This window comes from Plodia interpunctella, chromosome 1, assembly GCF_027563975.2.
Source record: "Plodia interpunctella isolate USDA-ARS_2022_Savannah chromosome 1, ilPloInte3.2, whole genome shotgun sequence".
NCBI lineage: Eukaryota > Metazoa > Arthropoda > Insecta > Lepidoptera > Pyralidae > Plodia > Plodia interpunctella.
In genome coordinates, this window is record NC_071294.1 from 1,735,978 (window position 1) to 1,763,722 (window position 27,745).

General features: G+C 35.2%; 1 protein-coding gene across 1 annotated transcript; it reads left to right on the plus strand.

Moving 5' to 3' along the window:
* LOC128675919 (endonuclease/exonuclease/phosphatase family domain-containing protein 1-like) lies at positions 1–27,737 on the plus strand. The gene is made up of 6 exons (XM_053755738.2): positions 1–563; positions 2,221–2,869; positions 6,458–6,604; positions 8,715–8,851; positions 19,361–19,525; positions 23,388–27,737. The coding sequence occupies exons 1-6, from the start codon at positions 254–256 to the stop codon at positions 23,621–23,623; spliced, it is 1,644 nt and encodes a 547-aa protein (XP_053611713.1). The 5' UTR covers positions 1–253; the 3' UTR covers positions 23,624–27,737.
* Positions 27,738–27,745: the final 8 nt, after the last annotated feature.

Sequence of the window (27,745 nt, forward strand, 5' to 3'; positions counted from 1 at the left end):
TTTTTTTTATCACAGTCACGTCACTGCAGTTTCATTGTAGAGAGAGATATGGTGAAGTCGTGTTGTGGAACCTATTATCTAATTGATTTCGTATTGTAGGGTAAATAATTACTTTCATGATTACGTTAAATGGTCACGTGATAACCGCGGCATTGGCAGTTCGGCCCGATCGTAGCAGGCTGTGTAGACGTGTTTGTGCAACGTAGTTTATAGTTTTTGTTCCCAGTGAAATCAGCGTTATGATCGATTAACAATGGGCCAGACTCCTAGTTCAGTGACGAGTGGTAAGAAGATGAGTAGGATGGAGAGACAGACTTCGTTCCGTGTGCTTTTACGGCGGAGTATGAAGAAGAAAGCGAAACTGAGCCATACATTTAGTTTGCCGCCTTCAAACGACTCTGGTTGTTCTGCGGAGTATCCTGAGCTGATGAATGTGAACACGGCGACGGAGGAGCAGCTCATGACGCTGCCAGCTGTGAACAGGCAGCTTGCGCGCGAAATAGTGCGGCACAGACAGATGATAGGTGGTTTCAAACGTGTCGACGACCTTGCGCTTGTCTCAGGTAAGAATGTTACTTCTTTGTTGTGAAAACACTCTGAAACTAAGTCATTAAGCGAGACAAGACTTATTTTTGTTCATCTTTCTTTGGTTAAATATATATATAGTTAAAAATATATATAAAGCATGTGTTCCTTATACAATAAAGATATTACTAACAAACAAGACCCATAATAGATAAACTAAGTTCTTAATTCTTATATTCCTATATGAATATTAGATCCATAAAAATAAATGAAAACTGACTCAGTTCTAGTTCACATAACAACACACTTAGCTTTACAACAGTTAATGCCAACAATTATGCTGAACAATGAATGATAAAATTATGTTTTGCTTAGAAAACACTAATTACACTGACCTTCAATCATGATAACAATAAGGTGGTCCCATGATCGTGAAGATTTCATTAATGTATAATTTTCTGGTTGTAAAATTAATGTATGCCCTTCTCCATAGTCTCCGTTAACATAGAGTAATTTCAGGAAGATTGGTTGAGTAGATAAAGCATGAAGAGGTAACAAACAAATAAACAAACTTATTTTTAAATACTAGGATTTAATATAAATTTACCACGGCGACTTTTAATTTGTACAATGCTATTTTTAAATAGCCCTGAATTGCTATTATGCCTCAACTTGAGGCGTGTTTTAAATTTTATAATACACTAGCAGTTTCCTGCCATGTCTCTCCGCCATTCCAAACATCTCCACACAAGAATTACAAAATTATTTATTCAACTTGGGATGATATGTGACTGTCCAAATCAAAAGATACCTTATGTCGCCCGGCACTTACGCCATTATTGCCATTGTTTTGTATCCTTTTGATTTGGTAGGCCACAAATACATACTTCTTACATGAAACTAAGTCTATAGCCAATTTCCAAAGTGCAAGTGAAGAAAAACCAACACAACAAACTTCACCACAGACTTTTCTTCAAAGACATCAATTGACAAAATGTAGGTCTTACCCTCTCACATTAATTCATTGCTCTGTTTTGATGTGAAAGAAGGACAAACTTAGTTTGACATTAATCAAATTAATATGGACCACCACCTGCCCATACCCTATGTTACTTGTGCAAATCTAGTCAATCAAATGTTCAATTTCATAAAAAATTGTCCAGTAGTTTTGAGTTTCCCAAACATTATAATAATAGTAAGAGTACCTAGTAGAATTATTTATTGGCCTTCATTTTCTCACATTATTGGCAATAGGTATTAAACAATAGCTCCATTATGTATTATTATTTAATCATCTATATATAAAATAATATTATATGGTGTGTATTGCTACAGTATTGTACTTGTAATGTATTGTCTTTCTGTTCCTTTGTTTTGGCATATTTCCCAAGGGAAACAATCATTTCAAATAGGCAAAAACTTGTTGACTCTTGATAGGTAATACATCTATTTTTTTATTGTTGAAAGTAGGTATTGTATTATGCATACCTTTGCAACATAAAATGGTTAAAATTATATAAATAATACCTTTTTTACTCAGAGTAGTAATCAGTTCAGCAATGAAAGAACGACAAACAAATCTCAATCCTGTGTATATATTTAATATTTATAATTAAAATAACATTTAATCATTAATATTAGAAATAATTATTCTCATACATGTAATTTACATAATATGATTGTTTTTTGTTTTAGGTCTGGGAGCAGAAAAATTGGAATTACTAAGGCCAGAAATATGCATAAAGAAGCAATTATCGCGGACGAGTTCGTGTACACAGTCCTTGGACAGCGTCCGGACGAACGGGGAGAGTCGACTTTACTCCATAAATTCTTCCAGCATATTCCAACTCCAGTGTGTACCTGGCCTAAACCAGGAGATCGCCGCGAACATCGTGGACTATAGAAACAAGAAAGGTCCATTTAAATCATTAGATGACTTAATAAAAGTGCGAGGGATGGATAATATTAAATTGCTAACAGCTAAGCAGCATTTAAGTCTGGAACTAAGGAAGTTTGAAAGTATGCAGGCTTTAAATGGACATGTCAATGACTGGCCCGAATTATCTCCATTCTTGAGTAATATTTCAATGAACAGATCAATACCAAAGTCAAGGTTTTCGTTCCCGAAGCTACCGAATGGTTACGCCTCGGCCCCTGTGGATGATATCCTGGAGTTGTTGTCAGCGTATTCCCATAGGCCGCTGTTAGAAGATTTGTTTACGTACGAGAGGCACGGTGTGAGGTGCTGTCGACTTGCGTCGTGGAATCTTCATCAGCTTAGTTTAGATAAAATTAAGAATCCGGGCGTCAGAGAAGTTGTGTGCCTGACTATTTTGGAAAACAAGTGAGTGTGCCTTTTATAATTTACTAGCTTTTGTCCGCGGCTTCGCCCGCGTTATTTCCCACGGGAGAAGTTATTTTTCCGGGATGAAAATCCCTATGTCTTCAATATTAATAATCCCTCCGTACTTCAAACTATATGTATGCAAAATTTAAAGAAGATTGGTTTAGTAGATAGAGCTTGAAGAGGTAACAAACAAACAGACTAACTTGTTTTCGCATTAATAATATTAGTTAGGATTAGGATTACTTTACTAGCGTTTGCCTGCGGCTCCTTCCGCAGTTAAACATAGTCTGTCACTATATATCTCTCTAAACAATCTCCGCACAAAAAATCACCTCAACCCAATGCTTCGCTTTCATATGAAAGGGCAAATAAACCAACATGCTTTTACATTTATAATATTAGTATGGATAGGATATAGATATAGGAAGGATTCCATACTGTCCTATCCAATCCATACTAATATTATAAATGTAAAAGCATGTTGGTTTGTTTGCCCCTTCCATTTAAACATGGGCATCCGCCCATTACAACAAAGTAGCTTATCATTACGTAGTAGTTCCGTCCACTCATGACAATTAAACAATCGGCGTATCTTTATTTGATAATAACAATATTTTTATTGCTAAGCGGAGACATAGGCCGATATCAATTAGTGACTGTTTAGTTATCATAAGAATGTCAAATGAGCTGTAGATATAGGTGAATGACTTCACGCTGCACGCGATGCGACGCTGTGCGCGCATGAGTTAATGGGGTGGCAACGTATACAAGTAACACGTCTCCTCCTTCTGAAACACTCTAGAAATAATAGTATTTTATTTATTTATTTTTTATTTTTATATTAGGACAAATCACACAGATTGAGCTAGCCCCAAAGTAAGTTCGAGACTTGTGTTATGGGATGCTAACTCAACGATACTATATTTTATAACAAATACATATATAGATAAACATCCAAGACCCGGGCCAATCAGAAAAAGATCATTTTCCATCATGACCCGACCGGGGATCGAACCCGGGACCTCTCGGTTCAGTGGCAAGAACCTTGCCACTGCGCCGGCCACCGAGTATGGTTCAGGTAATTGTCTGCGAAATAGTTTCAGGTACATTCCTACAACACTCTGTATCTCCCGTCGTCTCCAGCACGCTTTAGTCCAGTCTTTCAGGCATTTTTCGAATAACGCTCAAAACCTATCTATACTATAATTATAAAGAGGTAAACGTTTGTGAGTATATGTTTTAGGCGGGTAATCTCCGAAACTACTGAACCAATTTCAAAAATTTTTTCACCTATATATGCTATATATAGTTGCACCTATATATAGTTGCTATAGGCTATATTTTATCTCAAAATTCCCACGGGAGCAAAGACCCGGGCAACATCCAGTCTATAATATGAGCGTTGTCCTGGCTTCTTAGCTGTAAAGCATCGGAGCACAGTGCAAGCTTTCTTACTTTTGACCTCCACGTGTCGCACGTGCGTCCAAAGCGGAGACATCGTCGCGCTGCCTTTCCGTGTTTGATGCTCACCTAGGACAACGAGTTGTAATCAGTAGCTACTGCCGGCCGGATATGTGGACACAGAGGTCGGCTTTATGATTTTTATTGTTTCTAAGCTCATGTTTTATTTATAGAGTAACAGTATCCCGGAATAAGACTCCCGTGGGAATATCGTGATAAAGCAAATCGTTCCTTAACTTCCTCAGCAATATAGAGTTTGATCCATAGCTCCGCACTTTCTATGGTTAAAACGAAATCGTATTAGGTACTAAGACCGTTGTGCGTTTGTTTGTCAGGCTATAATTATAATTTATCTGTCCGTCTAGTCATGAACCGTGATATTTTGTTTAATTTCTCATATGATATCAGATTGCGTTGCAATAACATCCTACTGGTATTATAAATGTGAAGGTTTGTGAGTATGTCTGTATAATGTGTATATGTTTTTTACTTTTTCACGCAAAAACTATTGGACTGATTGTTATGGACTGGTACACGGGTAGAATATAACCTGGAATAACACATGGGGAACTTTTTATTTTTATCCCGAAATTCCCATGCAGCGAAACCCCGGGACGCAGCTATTACAGTTGTAAATAACACAGATCGTTAACTTAATTAGCTATTCGAAAATAATATTTAGTAAAACAATGGTTTCGTAGTTTGCCAGCGATGTTAGTTCATTTATCATTATTGAAGGATATCGAGCATTTGTTTATAGTGAATCGTACTCGATACATTATTCACTACACACACACAGTATCACGTCTATTCCTGTTATATATAAAAAAGATAAGCATAGTTAAACCTAACGTACCTGTGTTTTGTCACTATCGCACTTTACAAAATTTGGCATTGACAGAACGAGACAAAGAATGCTTTATCTTTTTATGAATAACAGGGATAAATCCGGTTTATAGGTATATTTATTTTCTACTTTTGAAGCTCCGTATTTCTTCTTAACTTCTCATCTTCAATTGTCAGATTATCCCTCAATTGACTACATCAAGTCAGCACGTCGCTGTATAGTATACGTATGTACCGTGTAATTGCCAATTTTAAAATTCTACCAGTTTCATCTAAAATTAGATCGGTAATCAATACATTCTTAACTCGTCTAAAAATAAAATTAACTTTATCGTCGTTCATTCTAATCCTCAGCCGACCAGGTAGTCGATTCTATTAATATTTAGTCACTATCTTGTCTCAATAGTAGTTCTCATTGCGTGTCAATAAGTGCTACTATTGAAAAGCAGTTTTGTATTAAAGTTGGCAGAATAGATGCCCAGGCTAATTCAGCTAACTTTAAGACACATTTTCTTTTCAATCGTAGCTCTTATTGACACGCAATAAGAACTACTTCTCAGACATTATTACACCCTGTCGTTAGTAGAATAAATATCCAGCAAGGTCGTCTAAAACGGCTATCCTTTCCTCCGAGGAAGGAGTTAAATATTCATACTTTATTTCCTGTACTCTTCCATTTATAGAACACATAACGGCAATGCTAATTAAAAGACATTTTAATACTGTACCTTATTTGGACAGCCACCTGGTCTAGATTTTATATCCTTTGTTACTTTGATACATTCACAGTGCATACTTGAATAATAACGTAGAATTGATAAGTCCACTAGCGTGTGGACACCCGCCCTAGAATAGGACCGCTCCATATCCACCCGGGATGTTGTAGGATGTTGCAGCTGAGAGACAACACTAAAATTCCCCACGAGGTTTGACGTGGTGCATTCCGGTCGTAAAATCATGACTCTAATTTTTTTCTGACCCCAGGCTTCGCGTCATCACAGCCCCAAATTTAACTGGGAACATGCCAAGCTGAAAGAGAGATAAATCTTGTTGTAGGAATTTCGATTCAAAAAGTACCGTATTTATTACGGCGTGATTCGCGCCATAAATCTCCTTGACGCTTTAAAGGATAGATCTGCGATAGCAAAATTAAAAATTAATGGCGTTATTAGTGTTCGATTGTAAAATAACTTATTAATATCAATGATTACAAAGACTTCTCTTCTGCAAACAGGAAGTTAATTAATATAATTTTTTTTAAACTTTCACTCCCAACAGATTCTCGCTAATAGCCATACAAGATGTGATAGACGTAGGAGCATTGAAAGAGATCTGTGATGAGCTGAACTGCGCGGGCCTGAGGCGCGTGCGCGAGTGGAAGTCAAACAGCCGGAACTGGCGGTGTTACAGACCGGCGTCCCACAGGTGAGTGCTTCTAGATGATTCTACCAGGACGTGCGGACTCTTGGCTCCGACGGTTAATACCGGGATAACGCTCAGATGAGTAAGAGAGACAGACACAGCCTGAGAGAAGTGAAAATCAAACAAGTGTTACAGACCAATAATTCGATAACATTGTAGGTATAATCATCAGTTATTATATTATATTAGGACAAATCACACAGATTGAGCTAGCCCCAAAGTAGGTATAATCATCAGTTATTATATTATATTAGGACAAATCACACAGATTGAGCTAGCCCCAAAGTAATTTCGAAACTTGTGTTATGGGATACTAACTCAACGATACTATATTTTATAACAAATACATATATAGATAAACATCCAAGACCCGGAACAATCAGAAAAAGATCATTTTCCATCATGAGCCGACCAGGGATCGAACCCAGGACCTCTCGGTTCAGTGGCTAGAACTTTACCACTGCGCCACGGAGGTCGTCATTTGTCAATTGACAGGATTGGGGAGTACCTAGTTGTCACCACGCATGTTGGCTATCTGCAGTTCGTGGGTTCGATTCCAAGCGCGGTCAAATATTTGCACTTGTGATCACAGATGTTTGCCTGCTCATCTGGGTGTGTTGTGTCCGATTCTGAGTTTATATCTAATGCTCAGCGTGGGCAGTTGTCCATTTATTTGCGAAAAAAAATGATTTTATATTGCGTCGTTTTCGTTATTTTTCACATTTCTCTGTGATGGGCTTCTTACATAATGTCATATTGTTACTATTCATCCGTACATATAGCCATTGTTTAAAATCCTAATTGAGGCGTGTGTAACACAGGTATTTCGTTAAATCAATATTTATAAACATCGATTGAGATATCCGTCGATATCAAACATCTGGCTGAGAACAGATACAAGAGTTAATTATTGTTGAATATCGATGAATGGAGGGTATCACTCCATTCACAGTTTCACACATTTTGTTCTGAGCTACTTTTGGAACTCGGAATATTTGTTATGATAAATCGTTATGTTACGTCACGAACATTGCATAGTTTGTATGCGAGCTATTATTTACCGTAATGAAAATCCCGCAATGTATACCAAATGCGCCATAGTTCTGCAAACTTTATCGCGATAATGTATAGTCGGCATTACAATTGTTACGTACGTTAGCTCGTTAGTTTTATTTGTCTTTGTATAAAATATTGACAAACAGGAACAGCACATTATGTTGTTAATACATAGTTCTCTAGCTTTTTCCCACGTGAATATCGCACGAGAACATTTATTTTTCTGTGATGAAATTTCCTTCTCAATACTTCAAACTACATGTGTGCAAAATTTCAAGAAGATTGGTTGAGTACATAGACCGTGAAGTCGAGGTAACAAACAAACTTACTTTCCCATTTATAATATTAGTTAGGACGTATCCGTATAGAGGTGAGTATCGACTTCCCCTAATGAGGTTTTGTAGTTGAATTTTAAATACCGTATCGACTCATTTCTGATCGAAGGAAATTAGTGGTACAAACAAACAACCTACTTCAAAATGTACATAAAACGAGTTTAACGTTTCATCATGTTACTATGCTTGTTATACAAAAGGCGGGCTTTTTTTTTTCTTGTGTTTAGTATACATTATTATCTAGGTATATATTGTTTGTATTGTACAGTCAACAGCACATCAACCTAGCCAAATTCATTGCAAACTCGCCGCTATTACCGCGCCATAGGGGTTCATGCGGGGTGACTTGATGTGCTGTTGAATGTATAACAAATGTCTTTACTCATTGTGACATGTCCTTATATGAACTCTGTTATTTGTCTAAATATATAAAGAGATATTGAAGATTCGGCTTTGATTTTACAACAGACGGTCTAACAATAACCCTCTTTGGGAATACTGTTATTGCCCTTTAGCTATCAAAGCGAGATAGGAGTAAGGAGTGATCCTTTTCTACGTTCCCGTAGAAAGCGATGCCTGAATTTGCAAATACTTACTGAGAGAGCATGGGTTACTTCTCGATTCTGAACTGGAGACCGAAAACTTAATTTTAAAAATTTCCTTTCAAATTTATTCTTGTACATTTATTCTTGTATGTATGTTTACACATATTCTTGTTACAGGGAGAGCTTAGGCTTCATATACGACGCTGGCGACCAAATCACAGTGGAAGCTGTCGACGAACCCTCGGAGGCCATTAGGAGACTCCTGGACGAAGTGGCTGGGCTGACCAGCGAGCGATTCACAGCTGTGGCGCAGGGTAAGTAATTTTAATTTGGTTCTTTGATTAACGGGTCTTCATTTTCCTTTATTCTCCGATAGAAGACGTTAGGGAAATCTCACGTAAACCAATTAAGGTTTGACTGGCAGTAATGCCTCATGGCATTAAGTTCACCTATTGTTAACTTTTATGTTGTAAATGAAAATAAGCCTAGGAAACAATTTATATAATACTATTATATAATGTTTTGGCTTCTATTGGTCCCATAAAGACACCCCATATATTTTTTTCTTGAATATCTCCTATATAGGTACAGGAATAGACCGCTTAAAGTTTTATTACATGTATAGAATAAATAAATATATTAGGACAAATCACACAGATTGATCTAGCCCCAAAGTAAGTTCGAGACTTGTGTTATGGGATACTAACTCAACGATACTATATTTTATAACAAATACATATATAAACGTCCAAGACCCGGGCCAATCAGAAAAATATAATTTTCCATCATGACCCGACCGGGGATCGAACCCGGGACCTCTCGGTTCAGTGGCAAGAACCTTACCACTGCGCCACTGAGTTCGCCAAGAAAAATTAATGAAAGAAAGAAGAGAATAAGATAGAAGAACAAGGTAGAAGAATATAATATTTTTATCAGAAGACATTTTTTATACCAATTCAAAATTAAATTATTTGTATTGTATTGTATTAAAACTTAAAATACGAACAAAGAATTTCCGCGCGTATCAAGAATATATAATAAAAGTTAAACAAACAACAGTATTTGTTTCTATGACGGCAAAAGTAGTACTGGTTGTACCTTAGTTCAACAGCCTTTATCTAGAAAACGTAACGTGACATTATTTAATTTGCAATTTGAGACAAGATCAACAAATATCCACGTAAAAAGTTATTAGAAAGGTGTTTGCATATTAATTTACATTACAGATCATAGAACAATGGTGGAATGAAAATATGTTTATTTAAAATGCTACAAACACATACGTGACAAACGATAATTAGATATGATCATGGTACTTAACTTGACGTCTACTGTTTTGTATCTCTTTTAAAAACCCCTGGTGTTGCATGCATTGATAGGCTGTGGTGACCACTTGCCATCAGCTAGGCCGCATGCCTATTCGCCTCTTCATAGTCATATATTCCATATGGCTGAGGGTCGTGGTAATTGTGTCGAATGAAACACACATAACCACTTTTATGGCATTATTAATGGAGTGGTTTGCCGTTGCCTTCTCCATTTCACACACAAGTTAATGATCAACCAGAGTGCAGGTTTCCTCACGATGACTTTCCTTCACCGTAAGGTGGTAGTTGATGAAAACTACTACACATAAATAAGATTGCTATATAAACTCATGTGGCACAAGTAGATATCGAACCTGGGACCTTTCGGTTCACAAGCGTCTTAACCATTACACCACCACCGGCACATTTGTTTGCTAGAAGGAAGTAAAGAAAAAAAATCTTTCCAAAATTTTCTTACTTTTTGCCTATTTATAAGTGCTTTTCTCTCTTACACAATATAATATCTATATGTAGAAAACTATGATAGGGCTGAGGTAGTATAGACGAAGCTAATAAAACAGTATAACCAAGTACAAAAACAACAAATCATTTTTAATAGACTTTTATAAAAGCATAACTGATATTTGAGTCGTCGAGTTAACAATGCTCATTGTTTCGCGTAATCGCCTCAATTCGATGTAATTTGCACATCCCGGGGTTCCCCGGTGATTCGATAAATCCTCTGCTAAATGGCTAACACGATTAGTAAGAACGAATATGCTCGATTCTCGATTAAACATAGTTTTCGTAACGAATTAGCGAATGTGGCTTAATTTTGTAGATTTTTTTCCTAGAGGGTTTTATGTACTCGTTATTATTTATCACTGTTCTATATTTTATCCGGCTCGAAGGACTATGTACGAAAATTTAATGAATATCCATGCGCTATATAAATTAACGTGTTACTTGGTATAGGTATTAAATAAGTTTCCTCGTCGGGAGGCATTCCTGAGCGCACAATCTGGTCATCATAATAACGCATTGCCATCCAAACTTAACGTGTGTACAAAATTTCAGTTCAATCGGTTGAAGATATCTGCTTCAAAATTGAGTTACAATATTCCACCCGAACACACATTGCTTACATATTTGCAAGTTAATTAAAAGCTTATAAAATGTTGGCTTTTCAACAAGCTATAACACTCGATTAATACATTATCCTTTTAAACAGTAAAGATATTGACAACCAGATACGGTCATAACACGTCACATAGAAAAATAGAAGAGTGAATAGAGAATGTAGGTGTAGAGATTCGTCCTCAGATACCGCATCTAATTAACACTTAATAACTTGTTATTGATTGATCATAGTGATTTAATCTTAATAACAACACTTCCAATCAATCAAATCAAAACGAGCTCCTTTTCAATATATATTTCTATTTCTGTTAATTGTTTATTGATATACCTTGATAATGGAAACTTCTATAAGACCACTTCATTTAAAATTAAATTGGTTATTCTATTTAATGAAAAATTAAATTAAAAATGTAAAAACTCGCGACTCCGAAGTTGTTTGCCTCCTCTCATCTCCAAGAAAAACTGACATTCTCCAAACATCTGAACGCACATTTTCTCTCTCGAATACTCTCGACAGACATACAGAGACACGTTAAACTTATAACAAAACATGTAACATTGAGCTAGGTATGTATTATTATATTATTAAATACGTATTTATATACGTAAACCAAGCAATATCACATCACTATTCTTACTGATAAACTGTCTTGTCTACGAATACTAGTGATTTTTGAAATCTGCTCAGATCAATCTCTATACGATTATAATTTCTTTATAAAATTTCTCTACGTCTGAGTAAGTAATTTATTTTATTTATCTATCAAACAAAATATACAGTTATAGACACTATAAACACCTTAAACCATGTAATAAGAAACACTTTTCGCATAACCATTAATAAATATAGTAAATGATCAATGTGTGCGGAAACGGCCCATTAGGAGGACGCCATAAGCGTTTAAATAACATGTTATCACAACTCGAAAGAATGCTGCCCTCGACAAAGGGTACTCTTCATTCTTTCAGGTTGGTTAAATAATAGACAAATATCCGAACTTGGCCACTATTTCGTGCCTACGAACGATTGTGTTTTATAGGCTACTATTCTTGTACAAATGTTATGCGTGTTGTATAATCGACACCACATGAACACACACAAATTCCTTCAAAATTCGTCGCTATTACCGCCACATAGAGTACAATGCAGGGTGTTTTTAATACGTGCGGGATTGACTGCCGACTTTCGTGGACATTACAGTGTTTTATGCCGGCTACACACTATCGCCAAACTAAGAAATAGATTGATATTACAAAGATTCTTTGGAAATTGGTTGATCCACTTTATCGTCTAATCATTACTCTGTTCAAGTGGCTCCGATCAAACTCAGATACCAGTCTATATATAGGTATAGGTATAGCTATTTACATTACATACTCATATTTTTTAATATCGCTCTAACCACTGATGTGTTATTAAGTCCTAACTAATATTATAGATACGAAAGTAAAGTAAGTTTGTTTGTTACCTCTTCACGTGCTATCTACTCAACCAATCTTCTTGAAATTTTGCATACATGTAATTTATAGTATGGAGAAGGAAAGAGGACATACTTTTCATCCTGGAAAAGTAACAGTTCCCGTGGAAAATTAACGCGGGCGAAGCCGCGGGAAACTGATATTGTGGATATAAAATATCGTGTAGCGTAAGACATGCACATTTTGTTTTGAATTTTTGATGTAATTTTGTTAAAAATGTGTTTTGTTTTATTTTATTTATTTATTTATTTATTTATTTATTTATTTATTTATTTATTTATTTATTTATTTATTGAATAATAGGCATGCAGCTTTTTGCAGCTGATGCGTCTATTATCTCTCTCGTCTGTTATGCGTGTTAACGGTTGCGCTCGGGGTTGTGAAGCCGCAAATCACAGAGTCAGCCTTGAAACTTATGTTTTTACCCGAGCGAAGCCTGGACGGGCTGCTAGTAATCTATATAGGGTATAGCCTATATAATCTACTGGCCGCCCGTCCCGACTCCGCTCGGGTAAAACATTATAACTTATGTACCTAAACCTTCCTCAGGAACCACCCTATCTAACCTAACACTCATGGATCGTTCCTTAGTGTGTGGTCGTAGTTATTTTGTTGAACGTCGAATACTCTATTGTCTGCAATGTTCTATTGTCACATCATTTAAGGAGACTAGAAAAGCAGTCCTTATAAATTGTATCAGGTTAGGAGCTTTGGAATTCCATCTCAATCTCTCTTTTTTTAAATCGGTTTAAATGGGTGTAATATAATATGTAATATAATATACGTAACGACCACGACCCTCAGCCGTGAGGAATACGACTACGAAAAACTTGAATCTCCGTTGAATCAACACGAATTTTGACCACAATTAAACGCATACAAGAGCTAAAAGTTAAAACACTTCAGTGTTTATAATCGTAGACATTGTTCTACTAACCGCTTGTTTGACCAGCTAAAACAAATGTTATCTTTATCGATTTCGACTGCACGCATACGCATGCACAATAAAACGTGCAACCGAAACGAGTTTTATTGGACGCAATAATACAATGGCGCGTGTTCTCGAAAAAAATTTGCTGTTTATATAAGCCGATTTCATTTTCAGATTTGCCTTTAAGGCCATTAATATTGCTAAGAATGTAGTTCCGTATGTTTCCTTCCATGTAATGACACAGACTAAATATAAATTAACAATAAGATAGCTCTGAAATAGGAACAGTGTATAATTTAGCCTGTTGCAGCTCCAAAACGATCGTTTTTAGTCAACCCATAAGTTAGTAAATGAATAAAATCGTAGTTTTAGGAATCCAGAAAAATTACATTTTGTAGTTTAAGAACTGGTCTTTTATTTTTATACTACCAAACAGGCATGCGGCCCACCTGACGGTAAGTGGTCACCACAGCCTAAGGACTAGGACTTTTTACACTGCGAAAATCTCAGTAATAAAGTCTATTATAGACTATATTAAGTACAGTTCTGTATTTATATAGTCTTTAGTAGTTTCTATTAAAAAAGAATCCCCAAGTAAGCCAGTTTTTCAAAAGAGTAGAAAATAAACGAAGGCGCTTTGTTCACTTCGCTGTTAACACCGAGTGTTCACCAATCACCCCCATCCGATTTTGTATTTCAATATTGAAAAATTGTAGCAAAATCTGTTTAATACTCCAAAGCAAGTGTTCTTGGTTTCAGAGTTGAGCCAACATCTAATAGTCTTTAAAGTTAATTAATATGACGCCACATTTATCTCAAGATATCATTGTTATCAGCGGATAAGTGACTGAAACACGCAATTTAAAGGATTTCCTACATGACATTTACATGTCAGTTTCGTCCCAAAAGTCCGGCACAAACCCAACTTTAAGATGGGTTTACGCTGGACTGTTTGGGGAGAATCTGGGCGTAAACCCATGTATGGACATGAACTGTGTATCACGGAAAAGTTTGCCATTTTTAACCGACTTCAGCGTGATAGATGATAGTCATTTAAATTTGATACAGTGGCCGCTCCCGCCTGCCCCTGGCAGAAGGGGCAAACCCAAGAAGTACTGGCTTGATGTCGTGAAGAATGATATTACCAATGGTCTCACAACTAGGGATGCCGACGACCGTGTGAAGTGGAGACGAAAAAGTAGGAAAGGGGCCCCTGGACTCCTCGGTTTTAATGTGGTATTTTCAACTGCTCAAATTCATTGCAAATTCGTCGCTATTACCACCGCTTAGAGATCCAGGCGGGGTAAATTGATATCGGGTTGACTGGACAGGTTGCTGCAGGAACTTTCTTGTAAGGGTCATCATTATAATCTAACATTTAATCCAGGTCAAGCGGTTAAGACCGCCCGCCTATGGTCGACAGGTTCCAGGTTCGGATCCTACTAGCCCTACATGAGTGTGACTCAGATTCAGATTGGTATACTCATGTAAATTACTATTCGTTTTCATAGGACACCAAAACACTACAAAAAGGCTAATCGAGTGATCGGACTTTGTATAATGTAAACAATTGCATTTTCTTCGTTCTTGTAAACAATATACTAAAGCATATTGTAAAAATGTGTGCAGTGTTCAGAAATACCTTCATGAAAACGAGCATGACCGACCGTCCTTTGCACTTCAATATCAAATCCATAAGAGGATTTTATATCGTATTGTTTGGTTGTAAATCAAAAGAATTGATACCAGTTATGCAGATCGTCCTACAGCCATGCAGGCTATTATTACAACCGCCGTAGAGGTCAAATTTGATTGGCTCGATTACATTCAATTACTGTGCCAAATAATGCCAAGTTCACATTGACGAAGTAGGATCTTGTAACACGAAGTTATTTTTTTTTTCTAAAACTAAATAACCTCATCTTATTCAGTCATTAAGTGAGAATGTACGTTTAGAACTGCACAGATACTTTAAAATTTTTATTTTACTATATTTTATGTCCAAATTTCTTATTGAGAAAGAAATAAATAAAGGAAAAGCCTTCTGGCATCTTGATGCCTCAAGTTTGTGACCAATATTAATATTATAACATTGGGCATTTCTGCATCATATCAATAAAAATCATCAACTGAAATGTTTATTGATGATGAGAAGAGAAGACCAAAGAAAGGGACACGTGGAAAGAGGCTATTGCCCAGTGGGACATGTTATAGCTAAATATAATAAATAAAATGTTTATTAGATAACTTAAAACAACAGTGGATTGTTAATCAGACTATTTGAATTACTGATTGTAGCATTGAGAACTTATAGATCACCAGATGTTGCCCGGGGATTCGCTTCCGTGGGAATTTTGAGATTAAATATAGCCTATAACAATTTAGGATAATGTACCTTTCTAATGGTGAAAGAATTTTTGAAATCGGTTCGGTAGTTTCGGAGATTACCCGCCTCAAACATACAAACTCACAAAGTCACAAACGCTTACCTCTTTATAATAATAGTATAGACTAGCTTTTGCCCGCGTCTTCGCCCGCGTTAATTTTAGCTGCGAAAGCGAAACAGACATGATTTTCATACAAACTTTCACCCCCCGTCATAGTCATATGGGGGTTGATTTTGAAAAAAGTAGCCTATGTTTGAACGGAGATCTTTAACTACGAGCATACCAAATTTCATCAAAATCGGTCCAGCGGTTTGGCCGTGAAACAGACAGATAGACAGACAGACTTCCGCATTTATAATATTTGTATGGACGTATGAATACTATGGTTTAGTAATGGTTTTACTAAAATTTTATGTTTAAAAGCGCGTGACGGTCTAATTTATTTTTTAATTTTAAGCGGAAAGTTTAACACTAGCACTAACACTATGCTAGTATCAACCAGGCATTAAATTCATAGTGATTCGTGATTGGCAGTCCGCGTCTTTACAACGGAAGATTGCGCGCGCGCCGCATATTTAATTTGCTTGCGTACATTTTACTAGTATTTTATTTGCGAAAGTTTATAGATTTTGTACACTATGCTGTTCTAAAATATAAAATTCTTTTTTTATGTAAAGAACATCAGTATAAATAAATTATATAAAAAATATATATATTATTAAAACTAATTTTATTTAAGTACTTGAGTAAACCACGCTTTTGTAGGAACTTAGTTAAAAAAGAGTGTAGGTATTTTTATTGAAATTTACACTTTAAAATATTTACCTACAATTTTTAATATTTTTACCGTCTACAATAAATTTATTTGTTATGTGCAAAGCGGTGATGGTGTAATGCTTTAGACGTCCGCCTGTGGAACGAAAGGTCCTAGGTTCCTCAGAAAAGGGCAATGGCAAACAATTGTATTTATAGTGCCAAGAAAGTTCTTGTGTGTGTTTTTTATTGCACGTAATGACCACGACACTCAGACATGAGGAAATAAGACTATGAAGAGAATGTGCAAAGAATTTTAAAAGTACGTCTTTTAATGAAAAGACATGTCACAATTCTATACTTTTATTTGAAACTAACGGCCCACCCCTGCTTTGCTCGGCAGCCTATGTTACTCCTGAAGATTTCGTCTACCTCTGCGCCAAATTTTATAAAAATCGTTCCAGTAGTTGAGTTTATTAATTACAAACAAAAAAAAAATGCAAATCTTTTCTCTTTGTAATATAAGTGTGGATATAGGTTGTGATTACATTGTCATATTTTGTAGATAATGATGACTGGAACAAATTAAACAAAGTATACTTAATAGCAGTCTAAAAGCCTGTTGACAGTTTGCACATACGTGTCAATTCATTGATTGATGAGCCATTTGCTGAAGTATTTGTATATATGAAACATTCACATTAGTATTTATCTGTAATATAAGATATATTTTTAATAAGATATATTCCCTACTAGCGTTTGGCCGCGGCTTTTCTTGCGTAAATTTTCCACGATAACAGTGAAATCGTTTGTGATAGGTACCTTTAGAGCTAAATCTTTTACAGTACCTTTCATCTCGGAAAATTTGTTATTTTTCCGGGAAGAAAGGTAAGACAAGGTACCCATGTCCTTCTCAACACTTCAAACTACATGTATGCAAAATTACAAGAAGATTGGTTGAGTAGATAGAGCGTGAAGAGGTAACAAATTTGAAAGGATTACATTTATTAGAAAGAATGAAATTAGCCATACAGTAAACCTACCTGACCAGGAACGGCATATATACTTTTTATCTCTAATTATCCACAGCAGATAAATATAACAAGGGCGTGCCCAGAGTTCGGAAGCCCAGGGCAGTCCTGTAGTAGCTACGTCACTTATTGACAGGTACTAGGTGCGCCGGATATGTTCGGCTGTATATAAACATCGATAGCGCGTAGCGAATATTGTTTCTTTCTAGTCACTTTCACTAGTACACGTATGGAAATATGTTTACATACATACGATTTTTTTCAGACAGAGATAAGAAAAAAATCGTAATAGTGGTGTAAATTGTAGCATATTACCATCACCGCTTCTTGTTATTCGAAGACAATGGCAAATTACTACATTCGTATTGCCAAGAAATTCGTTACGTCCGCCAATGTCCGTGCTGGAGCTTCCCTGCCACGGAACTGACATCGGTATAAATATACCTATATAGTGTCTAGTTTTACCTTAATAGTGGTCCGTCCCGCTTCGCTCGGGTAAATCCGTAATAAATTATACATCTAAACCTTCCTCCGGAATCACACTATCTATTTGAAAAATCCGCATCAGCATCCATTGCGTAGTTTTAAAGCTCGAAGCATGCATACATACATCGGGTGCGATTTGATTTTTTTTTCAATGTGTCATGGCTCCGTCGTTCGCCAAAACGATGATTTTGCCAACGTCAAGGTTGAGATTGACACGGAATATAATATGTTATAATATCAATATTGAAACACGGTTCGATGTGTAACCTAAAATATAGGTCTAAGTATATTATATGTATATATATATATGTACGGATAGTAAATAAAAAATATATGAAGATATTATTATTTTGTATAAATTTTGCCAATATAATTATAAATGGGGAGAAAACGAATGTTAATAGAGTTGTGTAGTTAAAATTATGAACTTGATCACACAATTTTTTTTTCTTAATTTCATGGCTCCATCGTTCGCCAAAACGATGTCCTTGTGACATTGGCAGACTTTTATTTACCTAATTTATTGATCCTAGGCTTCTGTCAACAGTAATTGTAATGCCGGCTCCACACTATCGGGGAGAAGTTCGCCGAACTTAAACGGATTCGCCATGCATTGCTGGTTTTTCATTGTGGTAAATAAAAACACTCATATAATCTACGTAATGTTCATGCATTCGCGTTCGACGATAGTGTGGAGCCGAAACAACATACTTTATTACTCCGGTGGCAATGTGATTATTTTTTCACGGCGCGGCGCCGTGGCCACACGTGCACCCTTGAGACATATAATTGTTCCAAGTGACATAATTTTTGTCTCATTTACCGTAATAATAACTGTAAAGTTTCTGCGAAATTGTAACGATTAAGTGCAAGAAGGATTTTATCATTTTATGCTGCATGAGTTTTTATATAGTTACTAGCTGCGCCCCGGGGCTTAGCTCCCGTGGGAATTTCGGGAAATAAAAAAAGTATGTGTTATTCCAGGTTATATTCTACCCGTGTGCCAAATGTCATAACAATCTGTCCAGTAGATTTTGCGTGAAAGAGTAACAATCATTTATCAATATTAGTAGGATTTATACTGTTACAATATAATTATAATGTCCTACACTAATAGTATAGCTGGTAATAAGCAATTCGAACAATTTTTTAAAATCCAAAATAAAAATACTGTCCAACCACAGTAAGCAGCTTGTGTCGCGCGTCCGACGGACACAAACACAGACAAACCCGGGGCGAGCCGATAGTGAGTAATAGTCGATAAATAGCGATGTAGTGAAAAAAAAGTAACAAATTATTCGTTTTTCAGCATTCGCCATTTGCCGGCATCCAGTGGTGGTCGTCAATGTCCACTGTTTCGAACGGCTCACAGATGAAGACTGTAAGCATATCCAGAGAGTGACAGAACTGTCACGGGAGCTGAACCTGCAATTGACCGTCGTGGGAGATTTCAGGACGTGGGACAATGTCGAATGTGAGTAGAATACTCACTTTTCTTCGCGTGCTCCCGATTGTGCTCGGGGCATTTTAAATATTCGGCTGTGATTTTACTATTGGCCTGACGCGAACTTCGTTAGGAATGCTATTGTTTCCTATCAGTTGCCTAGGCGTGCTATGTGTGGGGACACATGCACCTTTTCACTGTGTATCCTAATGTGGTTATCGTACGAGGTAACTATGGGTAGTCATCTCGTGTGTCAACCACAGGGGGATATATGAAGAGTAGAATTATAATAATTGACTAAAAATAAATAATAAAAAATTTACATACATTCCAATTATTTCATTTTAGTTAATTAAAAAGTATATGTAGTAGTAATCAAACTTTACTTATATTACGCAAGTTGTTGTGGGAGACTCGCCTTTTAAGCAGGTTGTACAGTACATGTGTCTAAATAATTTAAAAAATATCTTATACGTTTTAAAAAAAATATAAAGACCATATAGTCGAGTATCCGTTTGCATGTCTTTGGTGAGCATGTACAGTACAGTCAACAGCACATCAAGCTACACAAAATAATTGCAAATTCTCTGCTATTGCCGTTGCACAGAGCCCACTGCTGGTAAGCTTGATTGGTTGACTGTAAACGTCACGTGACACATGGTTTTCAATGGCGTGACCAAGGACATCGCTTAAACTAATGTCAAAGTCGTGGTGTATAATATTATCTAATCTGTTACAGAGTTATCACAAGCCCTTTTGTTTACCTATTGCTTCGGATAAACTTGATAGCGACAAGGTTATAGGGCGCTCCCGGCTCACTAGCGCTATCGTCACCATTGTTATCAATTTCTTTCAATTTATAGCGAAAACTATTGAAATACCCTTTCACTCTAACCTGAAAAAGCGTTTTATCGGTTTATTCCCCAGCTGTTGAACGTCGAAAACTGAAAAAAATCCGGTTATGCTTCGTTAAATAAATGATTTTATTAGATAGTATTAAGTTTTCCGTTATACTAAAGAGACCCCTTCATGGGATAAGTCCATCCATACTAATATTATAAAGGGGTAAGTGTTTGTGAGTTTGTATGTTTGAGGCGGGTAATCTCTGAAACTACCAAACCGATTTCAAAAATTCTTTCACCATTAGAAAGCTACATTATGCGAGATTGGTACAGGCATATTTATGTTTTGAAATAAATTAGTTTTCAGCCAGAACAATCAATACTCATAAAATAATCCGAAACAAAAATGCGCTAATGAAAATCTTTATGCGCGTGCGCCGGCCCTACTATTGATTATACATGCATACAATGTTCTACAAAAATATAGGTTTTTACTTACTAGATCCATAAAAGAGTCCGCGACACAATATATCTATCTTTTATAATTAAGTGTATTAAGTAACTAGTCCAAAGTCCAAACGTCTTTAAGCATGGACACATGTAACAAAGCTGACACAGCCACCTGCGTGTTATCAATCATAATTTATTATTATCAGAGGAAAACACTCGAATCCATTGTTAATTACGATTGCTTCTTATCTGCTGAAAATGCTTTGGCAACAGATTTTGCATATGGTTCGACTTGATTGATTTAAAATTATTTGTTACATTTAGATTAGAAAAAAACATTTTTTTTCTTAGAAATTTTTTTTTCTGTCTATAGCCTGTATTATGTATCCCACTGCTGGGCCTCCCCTTTTGTCTTCCAAAGGTCTTTATCTTGTCCAGCTAAACTAAAGGAAATAAAGAAATAAGCTCTTAACAAAAGACTGATTTTTGATGAGCATTTTCCTGTTGAAGTATAAAAATTTAATTGAAACCGAGATTCTCACTGGGTGGTGCCGGTGAAACTGTACTTCGTCTGTATTGCGTCTTTACGTGGCTTTCTCCAAGGTGAGCAACTCTTCAGGACTTTTTATATTGGAGCCCGAAAGAAAGACCCCCAATATTGTATAGAGATATTTTCACTCCTTATACCAAAATTGTTCGGCCACGCGAACGAAGTCTTTCTACTAATATTTTTATGTAGTGTGGCATAATCTTCTGAAATATTTTTTTAACTTTCCCTAAGTAATAAAAGAAATTAATAAAAATTTGAAGTTAGCCAATTCTGAGTCGACTTATTTTAATGTTATAATAGCGAAAATGAGTTTATTACCTTTTCACGCTTTATTTACTCAACCAATGTTCTTGAAATTTCTTATACAAATAGTTAGTTAGTTACAGCACGGAGCACGTAGCCTACTTTTTATCCCGGAAAAAGTAGTTTTCCCGTAAAGCCACGGGAAAAAGCTAGTTAAAAATAAATGAATAAACATAACTGTTAGTACTAATCTCAGTGTCTCAGTGTTTGTGACTCAACGAGCGGAGTCGAAGGTCGGGCTGATAAATTCTTGGAGAACTGGTAATTTTAATTAACTTTAGGTTTTAACTTAGATCATTTGCATAGACTGTATTAAATGTTTTTCAAAACACATTCATAAAATATAAATATAAAAAGATACATTATTATCGTTTTAAAAACAATGTACTATTATTAATACTACTAATATAAAATAATAGTACCACGGGTCGGTAGTAACAAATAAGTATTTGTTACTAGCGGCCAGTCCCGGCTTCGCTCGAGTACCGAAATAATGATATACCGAAACCTAAACCTTCCTCTGGAATGGCACTGTCTATTGGTGTATGAAAAATCTGTAGTTTTTGAGTTTGCGTTCGTACAGACACACATACGCAACAGGGGGACTTATTGGTGTTCTGGTTTTGTCATGTAATTTTCTCGATTTATTTTTTTTTTAATTCACAATTTGTGGTTTCCCGTAAACGCCCAACATAATACATATTATTTAAAATTAACTGTTGTAAGTATCTATCGTTCAGTAATCATCGTTCGAGATATGCTCCACGCATTCATACATGTGAAAGTGATAACTCAACGATTGTTTCGCGTTAAGAAACTGTGTAGCTATCAATTTCTTAATCTACCTGTCGATCGAACGTGATTTCCACGGATATACATAAGTAGTGATGTCTGTATTACATTATTGTATATCCTTAGATAGTTTAATCTGATAATAATTAATTATTTATGTATTTAGTTATAATTTTCTCGGTACAAAGTTTATTTATACTTTAAAGAGATCCAATTTTCCGAATTGTATGTATGTATGAAACTAAAATTTATATAGTTTTTAAAATAAAGTATAATTTAAAAGATAGTAATAATAATAGAAATTTAATGAAAAGCGAAGGATTTTTTGCCAACAACTTCGTATGTGAGTAAACATTTTTTTTTATTCAGTGAGAATTTCAGGAAATCCCTTAGTGGAGCACTAAGGGATTCCCTACACTGTGCTAGGAACGCACCAAATTTCAGCTTCCTACGCCCAGTAGTTTCGGCTGTGCGTTGTGGCACTCAGTAACGCAAGAGTTTTATATATATAGATTAAAACCAGTTCTCTCTTTCTTTGAAAACGGTGTTTTTTAATTAATCACAATCATTATGAATGAATTGAAGTAGTCATCACACATCAAAATGAAGCTCTATGAATTGCTTTTTTCATGCGTTTTATTTTTAATTCCTCAGAAATCATATGATATAATAAGAGGAAGGTTTCAGTGTATAATTTGTTATGGTTTTACTCGAGCGAAGCCGGGACGTGGCGCTAGTTTGAAAATAAGTTTAAATTGTACACATACTACACGTACAAATGCCAGATTTCTCTGTCTAATCGGGAACTACAAATGTGCAAATCTCGGTCATCTTTTTAAGTTATTTGAAAAATTAAACCATACTTCTGTTTATTGTTCTTGTGGACGATTTAAATGAAGTTATTAAAAAATCCGCATTCCCTGTATTTTTTTAAAATCATTTATTTCTTTTCCAGCGTTGAAGACGTGCGAGTCCCTCATAGACGAAGATGTAGTCACAACCATAAATACCAAACACATCGGCAGAAGTTCTATCCTGTGCCCGGGGACCATAGACAAGAGCAACTTCAACAGACATTCCGGCGCAGTCAGGTCAGGGCTCTGCCATCTCGCGATACCACGTGACTGGTCGTGGGGGGGACCGGCGTCGCCATTTTGTCCCGTTTGGGCCGAGTTGAACGTCCCGGATTGACGAACAACCAAAAAAAATGATAAAAATTTAGTACTAATTCCATCGGCTGTGCTGATTAAATGCCTTGTGTTGTGAAGTCTGGCGGCCATTTTGGACTTGTTCCTATCGCGGTTTGTCAGGTTCGAGAATAAGAGAGCTATTCAAAATTTAAATTTCGTGTTTGCAATAAGCCTAATTCTCCATGCGAAATGAGTAGCGCAAAAATAGTTTCGTTGCGTGAGTTTCGACAACAGTTTCACGTGTCAGTACGCGTCCCGTGTCACTCAAACGTCAAATGTGACATGCGACGTGTGATTTTTTGACACAACTAAAACTAAATGGTATAAAACGCAATGCAAAACTAATGTAATGTGTCACAACACTATTACTTTGTAAAAAAAAACTGTTTTATTGGTGTTTCAAAATCAACTTATACAATACATGGAACTTGATTCGTCTTTAAAATTCTAAAATTTTAATGTTATGACTTTAGGGCTTCGGATGTAATGTGTACTTTTCGAAGTGTTTCGTGAATTATTAAATTAAATCAGAACTGAGCATATATGTATATTTTTTCTTTGGTATTTAAGGAAATATGTAGTTATTTAACTACATATATATAGTATATAAGGGCTGGTTATGGCCGTGAGAGTTATTTTAAATTTAATTTGGAACTTCCTCATTCGAAAGTCCTAGATAAGTATACGTTTAATACTTCCAATGGCATTTAACTAGAACCGTTTATTTTAATGTGTAAATATAATTTATATTTTTCCTTATATGCTTGTATATTTTTAAGAATGATTTCCTCAAACCTTTAAGTATCGCCGTGTACATAATATAAATAAAACTTAAACATAGAGTTAAGACTTTTCTATAAAGTGTTCGTCTTACACTTACGTCCACAAAAGAAAAAATAACGGTCAAGTGAGAGTTGGACTCGCGCACTGAGGGTTCCGTTTTTTTTTTTCTTTTTTTTATTGTGTACTTAATTACATATATACGGTTTTAATTTAATAGTTCAATCAGGTCAGGTATAAATCTTCGTCATATTCAACTTGATAACTAGCGTTCCTGAGAAAACTGGTGTTGACAGATATAAATATGGATTCTGTTTTTACCTTTACGGGTACGGAACCCTAATTAGGGTATTTTATTATTTCATATTATGGTCATTATGTAATATGTTTTGTAAAAAATAAGCATGTGTTTTTAAAAATATTTAGAAACGAAATGTATTAATTTATATTTTCTTCTTGGCCGTTACTTTATCAACCATGTTACAGTCTTTAATGAAATACTTATTTAAATATAAATATATAAATAGAATAGCCATATTTTCACATTCATCCGATGTAAAAAGCATAAAATATCTCCCATGGAAAAATGTACAGTTGTGTATGAAATATCAGCATTGTCATGAATCAGAATGCATGTCAAGAAAATCTGGTATAAATATGAGAATATCTATATTCGTAATAACATGTTCTTAACAATTAGACGGTTAAAAAAACCCTCCAATGTAGTGATTGTACTTACAGTTAAATTGTTTTACAAATTGAATGTAAAAACACATTCAATTTGTTATAAAATTATATATTTATAGTATAGTATTATACAAAATTATAGTTTTACAGATTAGATATTTTCTTATATTATTTAAACGTGGACCAAGACATCACTTGCGAGATCATGTCTACATTATATAGTACATAATAAAAAAAAACCATTCATATATTCAAAAATATATTCATATTGAATTTGTTAGCCCCAAAGACAAAAACTTCTTAAAACGAAGAGGCCCCAAAGTGCCCCAAAGATTAAAAACGCAACGAGTAAATTTACTTATTTATATGATAAAGGGTTGCAATCCAATCGTACTCATATTATAAATGCGAAAGTTTGTGAGGAAGTGTACGTACGTTTGTTACTCTTTCAAGCAAAGTCTATTGGACGGATTGTTATGAAACTTGGTACGCGGGTCTCGAACTTATTCCAGGTTATATTCTACCCGCGTACCAAATTTTATAACAATCGAGGCGAAAAGTACCCTATATATTAATATATGGTACTTTTTGCCCCGAAATTCTGAATAACAATCCGTCCAGTAGATTTTGCGCGAAAGAGTAACAAACATACACACATATGTACATCCTCGCAAACATTCGCATTTTAATATTAGTAAGATTTACAATTTAGTAGTTAAGTAGTTTTAAAAAATAGTATTTTATGTTCGGCCATTATTCATATTAAGTACGTTTCCATTTCAGTACGATTATGACTCATTCTTAAAAAAAAAACTAACATCGCATTTGTTATCTGCGACAAAATTCCCAAGCAACATTTTTTTTCGCAAATTTGCATGTTGTATGCAGTGTTTTTTTAAAGATTAATGTAGATGTGAGCTCGTCTTATCTGTTATGATTACAATGTACCTGCCACGGTTTATTCATTTGTAATTATGTAGATGTAATATGTATTTATCATATATGGTAAGTATGCAAAAAAATATTTGAAAGTCATCACCGCATGACAAGGTTCATTTTTCAATGGGACGCGTATTAATGCCTATTAAACCATTCGCATGGAGATCGTTGCTCTTAATAAGTAAATATATTGTAATAATCTAAGAAATTAAGTATTTTTGTATTGCCATATTGATCTCTTGTTGGTTAATAGATACGTCTTATATTTTCGTCCCTTTATATTAATGCTAAAGAGTTATATTTCTGAATCGAAATGTATCTAATCTTATGATGTTATGTTTAACTTTAAATCAGAAAAATCTTATTTAAAGTTAAACATGCCAGCCGTATAAAAATCATGAATCATAAAATTGATATTCTCAACAGCTAGTCGTAGAAATTTGTGTTTTATCTCTGATATTCATTGGAGATGGGCTGGATAAAGAACGATTTGAAAGCCAAAAGTTTCATTTCGTAATGTTAAAAAATAGTATAAAACAATAATACTACAACATATACGTTTTAAGTCAAATTTTAAATTATAAAATACTTGCTGCGCTCTGGGGCTTCGCTCCCATGGGAATTTCGAGATAAAAAGTACCAGTATACCAAATTACTACCCGTGTACCAAATTTCATAACAATGTAGATAATGCGTGAAGAGGTAACAAACAAACTTACTTACTCTCTCATTTATATTAGTTGGGATTGGTTCCATACCTCTCAAACTACCTCTGCTGAGCAAAGCGAAAACGTACATTGCACCATATAAGACCTTCGTACAAATTGGATATTGTATATAAAAACGCTAGCCTACTTTGACAGATGCTATAAATTGAATTCAAAATTTCTCTCTGGGACTATGAATGTGGATTGGAGCTAACGAAAACTACTTACTCACAAATGTGATGTATCTCCAGTAACTTCATAATATCCTATCTATTAGGTACATAACCTAATTTATTACGACTTTGGAGTAATTTTTCAAGTTTACCAAAGATGATGGAATAACCACTAAAGATATAGTTGAAATAAATCCAGTTATTTGTTAGGGTTAAAACGCCACGGCGTTTTAAAGGTTCGGTAATCTTACCGATTATATTTTTCGGATTTCTCTGTTTCCGATTAGTATTAAGTAAAATGAGCTTCATAAATCGTTCAAATTGTTTCATTTTCTAAATTGTTTGAGGTAAATTTCTTTAGAAAACTAACAAAGAGCTTGATGTGTGTATATGCAATGTTGTTGATATGTAGTGCAAAATGACCGATCAAGGATTTGTGTATCACAGTCTGTTAAGAAAACTGTTTTCTTACGAACCACATTTTTTGCCATAGCAATACCAAATAGAATGGTTGAGTTTGGTTGATAAACACACAGTGTTGCCAGCCTACAGGAGACAGCGCTCTCATTTAATTTATTTTCTTGACAGACTGTACGATGGTTGTTAATAACAATAAAAAAAAAGTGTGAAAAACCGTTGCCTGTCTTTCCATTATCAAGAAGTGCATCATTATATCAATATAGATCCTTGTGGATTCGAGTTAAAATAGTTTTGTGATATGTATAGTTTTATTTTTATGATTTATCATGTATATTACTTATTGTTAATATTAATTATTGTTATCCTTGGTGTAAATTATAGGTGAATTTTAATAAATTATTGGATTGGAGATATTAT